Source organism: Galeopterus variegatus, unplaced genomic scaffold (assembly GCF_000696425.1).
Source record: "Galeopterus variegatus unplaced genomic scaffold, G_variegatus-3.0.2 Scaffold6599, whole genome shotgun sequence".
Taxonomy (NCBI): Eukaryota; Metazoa; Chordata; class Mammalia; order Dermoptera; family Cynocephalidae; genus Galeopterus; species Galeopterus variegatus.
The window spans coordinates 38326-46927 of NW_007732710.1; the positions used below are offsets into that span (position 1 = coordinate 38326).

At 58.5% G+C, this 8602-nt stretch overlaps 1 protein-coding gene across 3 annotated transcripts; it reads right to left on the bottom strand.

The window, feature by feature from the left end:
* Positions 1 to 697: 697 nt before the first annotated feature.
* ARFRP1 (ADP-ribosylation factor related protein 1) lies at positions 698 to 7934 on the bottom strand. 3 transcript variants are annotated; one of them, XM_008591044.1, is made up of 7 exons: positions 7766 to 7934; positions 7420 to 7507; positions 7168 to 7250; positions 3361 to 3442; positions 3090 to 3160; positions 1875 to 1975; positions 698 to 1799 (listed from the first exon to the last, which is right to left on the bottom strand). In XM_008591044.1, the coding sequence occupies exons 1-7, from the start codon at positions 7856 to 7858 to the stop codon at positions 1712 to 1714; spliced, it is 606 nt and encodes a 201-aa protein (XP_008589266.1). In that variant the 5' UTR covers positions 7859 to 7934; the 3' UTR covers positions 698 to 1711. The 3 variants fall into 3 exon arrangements, with proteins under 3 accessions (XP_008589266.1, XP_008589268.1, XP_008589269.1); XM_008591046.1 differs by lacking the exon at positions 698 to 1799 and having other exon boundaries at positions 1881 to 1975; positions 3090 to 3155; XM_008591047.1 differs by lacking the exons at positions 698 to 1799; positions 3090 to 3160 and having other exon boundaries at positions 1881 to 1975.
* Between the last annotated feature and the right edge of the window lie 668 nt (positions 7935 to 8602).

The window sequence follows — 8602 nt, forward strand, 5'->3', positions numbered from 1 at the left end:
CCCATTCTTTGTGGTTAGGATGGTGTGGAGGGAAAGTCAGGACCAGGGAGGGTCTCACTGTGCTTGCCCAGTAGTGGAGGCCCAGCTGGGACAGGGTAGCCTCAGCCTATCCCTGTCCCCCTCACTCTGCCCCGCTTTTGAGTTCTTCCCACTCCCAACTCACAGGGGATTTCCCTAGAGGAGACCAGCTGAAGACCTTCCCCAGGTCCTGGGGCATCCTGTGTTTTGTGAGAAGCATGGCTTTTCCCTTCTGGTGCAGCTCTGAAGCCTCTGGGCCCATCCACCACATCCTGGGGGGCTGGCTCAGCCACCGTCCCCTCCAGTGTAGCTGGAGGCCCTGGGAACTAACCTACAGGACATGCACAAGGGGCTCCCAGGCATGAGTAGGGCACACCTACAGCTGGACACAACCAGCCCCTCGCTCCCCAACTCATGTCCCTTCCCAGCAACTCCCAGGCCCTTGGGGATGGTCTGGTGTGATGTAACCCTTGGATGTGGAGCCACCAGGTCTCTGGGCTGTGACCAGGCCACTTCCCACATCCCCAGGAAGGCAGTGCCTGGACAAGCCCTGGCTCCAGACCTGCCTGGAGAGCTCCTGCCTCTCACCTGCCCACCAGCCGCTTGGGAGTCCAGGATGGCAGCTTTGTGCTGCAGCACTGCCTGCCCAGACTCAGCCTCAGACCACCTGGAGACCGGATGGACTGGAGCCACTCAGGTGGTCTTTATTTTTCCCACACTCACCCTAGCCACCACCTGACACAGGCGGCCCCCCACCCATGGCCACTACAGGCAGAGTACTTGGCGAGGACCTGGGTGCTGCCAGGTCCAGTGGGAGCAAAGGGAAGGGCCTCTGCTCCCTGGAAAGGGTGTTCTGGATGCCTTGTCCCCATACACCAAGGGCGTGGGGTTGGGGGGAGGGCTAGGGCACCTCTGGGGACCCCACCCCTCACCACCCAGCTGGGAATGCAGGCCCAGCAGCACGTCACTGACACGAGCCCCATGGGGACCCAGCCTGTCTTCCCCTACACCCCATGCCCAGGCCCTTCCAGTGGTGCCCAGGGCATGGCCTGAGCTGGCTCTGTCCCCATAACCACCCCCCAATCTGCCTGGGGGTGAGGGGTTAAAATAAAACACCCACCCTGGTACAACCTCCATGTCAGTTACCCCTCCCTTGGGGATTAAAACGAGGTGCTATTGGGCCAGTGTGTGCACGTGGGGGCATGGGTAGGGCTCCCTAGCCCTGTCCCAAGGCTGCATCAGAACCCAGGCCCCCCATCTTTGGGGACACAGGCCAGCTCTTCAAGGGGGGGAGACCACTAAGATCACAGGAGACAGAGGCCAGCCAAGGTCACACCAGCCTCTGTTGGCAAGCTGGACAGGGCAGCTCCAAGAGCTGAAGCTTCGACACTCTGGAAATCCCCATTTCCAGCCAGGTCCCCTTCAGGGCCTACTTTAAGACTGGCCCCCGGGGCAGACCTGGAGTTGGGCAGGTCCCTGTGCAGAGTGGCTGGCCCAGCTGTCCTGGCAGAAGCCTCTGGGTGCCAACACTTTTCCAGATACAGATAAAAGTTTGTCTTAGAGAAAACACAAAGCAAGTAAAAAACCAAAGGGCAAAGCAAACCCAGCCCCAGGCTTGGTGGCGCAGGAGCCAGCAGGGCGCACATTCCCCCAGCACCAGGGATGAGCCGTCCAGGGCAGCTGGGTGGCGCGCTTACGTGATGTCCCTCTGACGCGGTGGCCGGTGGACATTCCGCACAACACACTTCACCATCCACTCGATGCCCTCACGCACCCCTTTGCTGTGGAGACACAGGTGTGAGTGAGGCAGGGCCAGCCTGGGTCCCCAAGATCCCCACAGGGCGAGGGCCACTCACCCCGTGAGGGCGGAGCAGGCCTGGGTCAGGCAGTCTCGCCTGCCGATCTTGCAGGTGCAGTCACTGAATGCAGTCTTGATGTCAGGGATGGAGAGGCAAGTCTGAGGGAGGCAAGGCGGTGAGGAGCAGCCCCCACGCCCTGGCCCCAACCTGCCTGCTGACCCTTTGCCGGAGGAAATGGCTCGGGACAGAGCTCAACCAGGGATCCAGTGTCTCTCACACTGAGGTCACAGTGGTCATGACACTAAGCTCTGCCTGCCAGTCCACACACAGCTGGTGGTACCCAGGGATGACTTCAGACATCCACCCAAGGCCCCAACGAGGGTGCCACCCAGGAACCTGTCATCACAGGAAATGGGCCACGGACAGGGACCCCCGAGCTCCAAGTTGGGGAGCTGAGGGCCAAGGCCTGGGTTGTGGAGGACACACCTGGTGGCCTGTCGTGTGGCTGGTGTGAGGAAGGTGGGACACAGTGGAGACAGTGATGGGGGGGAGGGTCTGGAGTCATGTGGCTGCTCTGCTCACAGACCCCTGCCCAGCCCTCACAAAGCAGTCCTCCTCCTCCCCTTTCCCTCTGAGGGAAGACCCCTACCCTGTACCAGACGGCCCTCTGGTCAGTGGCTTCAGGACAGAAGGGCAAGGATCACAGAAAGGCTCGTAGGGAAACGAGGGGGTTAGCCCTGCAGGACAAGGGAACCAGAGCCTCCCCAGGTTAGACAGGCAGTGAAGATTTACACTAGCCCTCTGGACACCCCACAGCCACCATGGCCACAGCAGCTTCTGTGCTGTGCCCCCCAAGGGGGGTGGCGTCACCTTGGAAGGACGGCCCCCAGGTTCTGGGGGAGGGGGTTAGCACAGATACTGCCCCAGAGTGCAGCAGAGATAGGTCAGGGCCAGAGCCAACCTCCACAGGAGGCAACAGCTTCTCCAAGTGCAGCTTTCATTGCCCCCCCCACCCCAACTCCTGGGACAGGGCACGGCTGCCCCCAGAGGGAGAGAAGGCACCCACCCCACAGCCTCCAGCCCTCCCTCGGGGAGAATGGGTGAGGCGTGGCTGCTGCCCTCAAGGGGAGAGGAACCGCGTACGGAAGCTGGAGGTCCTGGGGCTGCCAGTGGGGCAGGTACTGGGCTTGGGGGGTCCAAGGCATGTGCACACCACATGCACCAGGGGACACACATCTGTGGGGACTCAGGGACTCTGGGGATGGGGCTTACCTCCACATCCTGCTTGTTGGCCAACACCAGGATGGGGACACCGTCCAGTGCCTCGCTTGTGACCACCTTCTCTGAGGAGGGTGGGAGAGGTGGGCCTGGCACCACATACCCTCCTCTGTGACCCACCCTGCTAAGGGCCCCACAAGCACAGGCACTTCTGACCAGTCACTGGGTGAGCTTCAGACACAAGCAAGGTCCAAATCAGACCCGACTATTCCCCCCAGCCCTGCCCCAATGCCCACACTGCCCACACCTCCTGGGCCTCACTCACCAAATGCTTGCTTGGACTCTGACAGCCTCTCCTCATCGGTGGAGTCGATGACGTAGATAACACCGTGGCACTCTGCATAGTACTAGAAGGAAGAGGCGGAGCTGGGGCTAGAGCCACCAACCACCCTGCCAAGGGCCAGCTTGGCCAGAACACTCATGTCCCAGCCACTGTGAGAGGCCCACAACAAGAAGGGGTGGGCAGATCTTGCTGACCCTGGCAGAAGGGGTCTGCCCCTTCAGGGCAATCTCCCCTACCCACTCCTGCTCCCAAGAACCAGCCTTCATCCCTTGGCCTGAGGGCAATCAGAGAGACAAAACAGAGGTTGGGGGATGGAGGGACCCAGACCACAGCCTGGTCCCCATGGGGGATGTGCTTGTAAGGCGCAGCTGCATGAACGGCGGGCTACTGACCAGCCACTGAGAGGCCATGGAGGGCAAGGCCAGCACCACCTACAAAGCAGGCCTGTCCCCATTAGGGTAGGGTGATCACTGGGGACAGGCGGGCACAAGAGGTACAGACCCACATGGCCATGGCACAAAACCCAGCCAAGGACTTGGTGAGTACATTTCTGTCAAAGGACACAGTTTGCATCCATGTCTGTCACTTCGCCTTGGGGCTATGCCAGCTCTCCTGCCTGGCACCAGGATGTTCTGCCACCTGGACAGGACGAGCCAGTGGTTGGTGTGAGGTGAGAAACATTCACCCCCACAGGTGTAAGACAACCAGGGAGGAACAGCCCACAAGCTTCACAAAGTCCTAGGGTATAAGGAACAGGCAGTTCCAGGAGCCCCCACCCAGTTCCAGACAAGCTACTGCATCTGCACTTCCTGCAAAGCAGAAGGAAGCCCAACGCCAGGCTTGCTCCTGGGCTCCACAGGCAGAGAGTCTCACACACACAACTCCTCTGGCCTAGAGACGGGTCTGGTGCATCGGCTGCATCTCCAGGAGGGGCTGGGAAGTGGGCTGGCCGAGACCCAGGGGTTGGCAGGAGTTGGGGATTCACAACAAGCTTAGTGAGAGAATCCCCACGTGGCCGCTGTGGCCCTGACTAGGCCCTGGCAGAGACAGGTGCTGGGCCATGGGACCAAGTGGCCACAGTTGCCCATCACACCTACCAGGCACAAGGTGGACAGCCCAGCAGTGGCCACAGTGAGACAGGAGCGGCTACAGAGGCTGTGTGAGCAGGACCAGGAGGCTCCAGACACCAATGGAGGGGTCTCACCTGTGGCCATGTGGGGGGTCATGCACAACCAGTAGAAAGAGGGGAAAGCCCAAGCGTGGCTCACAGTGCACGGGTGGGCCAGCCAGAGGTGGAGAGCAGCTGCAGTAGTCTCTCTCAGGCATGGCTTTGAGGGACAGAGGCCAGGGAAGGTCCTCCCTGGGCACAGCATCAGGTGGCCCGCCTGGTCCTGCTTGTGTGTGAAGTGGTGGCCTGAGGCTGGCACATGTACAGGCCTGGTCAGCAGCATGGGCACCAGGATGCCTGAGGTGGACATAAGCAGTGGACGTGGAGAGTGAGAGCCTTAGTTCCCATCTCAAGGCCCACCAGCACATGTGCTGGGGACAAAGTGACCTGTTGGCCCAACATGGTAACGCAGTGCTGGACGGTGGGAGAGCTCAGGCCTAACGGAGTGCTGGAGCTGCTGCCCAATGCCCACCCGACAGCAGCAACATGGCTGAGCCTGCCAGGGCACTGCCCCCCGGGAGAGCAGGGGGCCTGGGTGTGAGTGCATCTCCCCAGCAGCAACAGGAGCTCCCCAGAGGTGAGGTGCTATGATCCGACACATCGTCCCATTGGCCCAGGAGACTCACGTCACAGTTGAGGTACCCGTGGGCTACCTTCACGGCCATGTACCCCCTGGGGCAGCTCAGCCAGGGGTCCTAGGACTCTCCCAACTGGAGACCTTTCTGTTCTTCCGAGTGACCCACAGTGGTCTCTGCTGCCTCCAAACTCTGGGCTCAGCAGGACTGGGAGTCCTGGTCACCAAATGAGCGTACACCCAGCAAACCCGCTGAACCACAAACCACACTGCCTCAAGGAGCCCGCCAAGATGGCACCTGGGGAGGCTTGACCGCCAGGAGGAGGCTACAGCCTGGCAGGAGTGGCAGCGAAGCAGAGGGGTGGGCAAGGGTGTGGCAGCCCCAAGGCTGGCTGCAGGTGGGTGCAGCCACCAGCTTACCTCTCTCTTCCAGTTTCCCCTTAAGAGAGGCTCCAGGACTAGGAGAAGCACAGATGGGCTGTGGCCAACACAGGTCCTAGTGTGACCTTGCTGCCTAGTGACGGGAACTGCACCCAGTGGACAGCCTTGCAGTGGCTAACATGGGACCCACTTTGGCTGCAAAGAGCCACCTGCCCAGGGCAGCCCATGCTGATGGCCCACCAAGCAGCAGCGAGAAGCCCTTGCCAGCTTGGCCTGACATGGTACAGCTGTGACCAGCAATTCTCCACTGCTTCCCACTGGGCTGGCCACGGCCCCACTGACCTCACCACCCAAGCTTACCTCTTCCCCTTCCCTGTCTTGCATCCTCCCCCCTGCCTTCCTAGGGCTGATCCTCAATAAGCAGCCAGTACGCCAACCTCTGTCTCAGCATCTGCGCTTAAGACCTGGGCTGTGACAAGAATGCCATCATCTGCGTCACTCCCACATCCTCTGGTGTTTGGATAAGCACATCCTAACTTGGCTTATCCTCTGGCCTATCAGAGTGGCCTGGGGCAGACACTGCCCACCTGGCTTCAGGGCAGGAGGGGACAGTTTGGTGGGGCCCAGGAAAGGGCAAGTGGGGTCAAAACAGAAATCAGGATCTGGGCACTCAGTTCTAAGCACAAGCAGCAGCAAGCATCAGGACAGCCAAGACATCTGTCCCCAGCACTGGGCTGCACCAAACCCACTGTGCCAATCTGTGGGTGAGGGAGCTCCCAGGGGGAAGGGGTTGGGTCTGTCCTGCTCAGTGCTGCACCCAGTGCCTGCCACAGGCTGAGCTGGAGACGGGTGCCAGACTGGGGTGTGTGGGGGTTTGTGGGGCCTCAGAAATGCCCAAAGCTTATGTCGAAAGAGGAGGCATTTGCTGTCCCCATGATGGGGAAGAGGCCACCATGAGGAAGGAGTGCTAAGCTAGAACTGAGAGTGACCCATCAGAGGAGACACATGCCCTGAGCTTTCCCCACACCAGATCTTTGCCATTTTTGTCTGCGTCCTGTGGTAATCAGCAGTAAAACCTCTAAGCCAAAAGGAAACAAGTGTGTCCTCACTTTTGGGGGAGAGTCCCCCACTTTTTTTCTTATCTTGATCAAGAAACACAGAGTACCTTGACCTGTGTTTTTTCCTGCAGGCTTGAGCCCAAGCCAGGGCTTTGAACATTCCCAGGCACTCATAAAGACGTTCAGATTGTTCCCCCAAACACTAGAGAAAAAAAACAGTCCCAGCCCTGAGCCATGTTCCTTACTCCCTCCTATGAACTCCACACCCTGACCCCCTTGCTGCAGACACAGCTAGACAGAACAGCCCTTTCTCTCACGTCTAACACGCTGAGGCACTCTGTATGTAAGCTCCCCTGATAAATGCTTTCGACTGATCACCCTGGCTTTTAACACTTTGGAATCCTCGGACAGTTGGGAGCACTCCCTTGTGGGAATTCCTTGTCATTGCTTTTGGGGCGACTCCAGCTGCAGGCCTGGCTGGGATTAACCAGGGAGTGACTGGAAGCTGGGGCAGAATCAGGGAGAAAAACCTCAGGAACAAGGTGGGTAATGGAAATGGCACAGGGGGCAGGTGGTGCCAGCCAGGGAGCACACATGGCATCTCTTACCTTGTCCCACAAAGACTGCAGTTCTTCCTGCCCCCCTAAGTCCCAAAACATGAGACGAGCCTTTCCCACGTCCACAGTGCCGACTGGGGAGAGTAGAGAACAGGCAAGGATCGTGACACTGGTCCTTGACACACCAAGCCCCGCTCTCCCAGGGGATGGAACAAACCACGTGGTGCTACTCCAAAGGGGCTTGAGCAGAAGCCTGACACACAGGACTGTGAACAGTGCAGCAGCTTCTGGGGCACCGCTTACTGTTTAGACCCACGGTGGTGGTGATTTTGGTCAGGCTCATTCCCTTGTAGTTCTTGTTAAACCGGGTTTTCGACTGCTCCAGGAAGGTCTGGGGAGAGGGAGGGATGTGTGAGAAAGGGCGCAGTTTCCAGTGTGTTCCCCAAATATCCCTTCTTGGGCCTGTTCCTTAAAAAACCAAACAGAGCAATATCTTGCTCTTGGAAAAGCTGGTGGCGATGCCCTCCGCTCGCAGGAGGGGTCTGGATTCCGCCCGTGTGCTCAGTATGCAGCCGGCGATACACGACCAGAAGGGGACCAGAAGGGGACCGGCGGGGAGGGCGGGGTTCTGCGAGGGAACAGCACGCACCGTCTTCCCGGCATTGTCCAGGCCCAGGATCAGGATGCAATACTCGTCCTTCTGGAACATGTACTTGTACAGGCCCGACAGCAGCGTGTACATCCTGCCGGGCACCCGCGGGCCGTCACGGCGCAGACGCGAGCGCCCGCCCGCGCCCCGGCTCCCTGTCCCCTCCCCGTCGCTCTCTGGGGCTGGCCCCCGACACTCCGAGCCCCTACGCTGGTTTTGATTTCCATTTTACTTTATTATTATTATTATTATTATTATTATTTTATCAGCACCACTTTTTGGCTGCTTAGCTCACTCTTAGTGAGCCCTACATTTTCTTGAAGAGTAATGATGTTGAGCATCTTTTTGTGGGCTTATTGGCCATTTGTATGTCTTTGGAGAAATAGCCTATTCAAATTGTTTGCCCATTTTTTTTTTTCCCTTTTTGTCTTTTTTCGTGACCGGTAACAGGATCGCAACCCTCGGTGTCGCGCCCGCACCGCGCTCAACCAGTGAGCGGACCGGTCTCTATATGGGATCCGAACCCTCGGCGGGAGCGCCACCGCGCTCCCAAGTGCCGGACTCTACCGAGTGCGCCACCAGGCCGGCCCCGTTTGCCCATTTTTGATTTGGGTTGTTTGTTTTTCGTTGTTGAGTTGTAGGGGTTATTTATGTATTCTGGATGTTAATCCTTTATGAGATATATGATTTGCAAATATTTTCTCACATTCTTTGGGTTGTCTTTTCATTCTCTGTATGGTGTCCTTTGATACACAAATGTTTTTAGTTTTGATGAAGTCCAACTTACCTATCGTTTCTTTTATCTGTGTTTTTGTTGTCAAATATGAGAAACCATTG

Excerpts from the sequence above, each read along its gene's own strand:
- ARFRP1 (XM_008591044.1), bottom strand. The coding sequence starts at position 7,858 with ATGTACACGCTGCTGTCGGGCCTGTACAAGTACATGTTCCAGAAGGAC. Across the intron at positions 7,251-7,419 it reads CACCACCGTGGGTCTAAACA|TCGGCACTGTGGACGTGGGA; the intron begins GTAAGCGGTGCC and ends TACTCTCCCCAG. Across the intron at positions 1,800-1,874 it reads GCCTGCTCCGCCCTCACGGG|CAAAGGGGTGCGTGAGGGCA; the intron begins GTGAGTGGCCCT and ends GTGTCTCCACAG.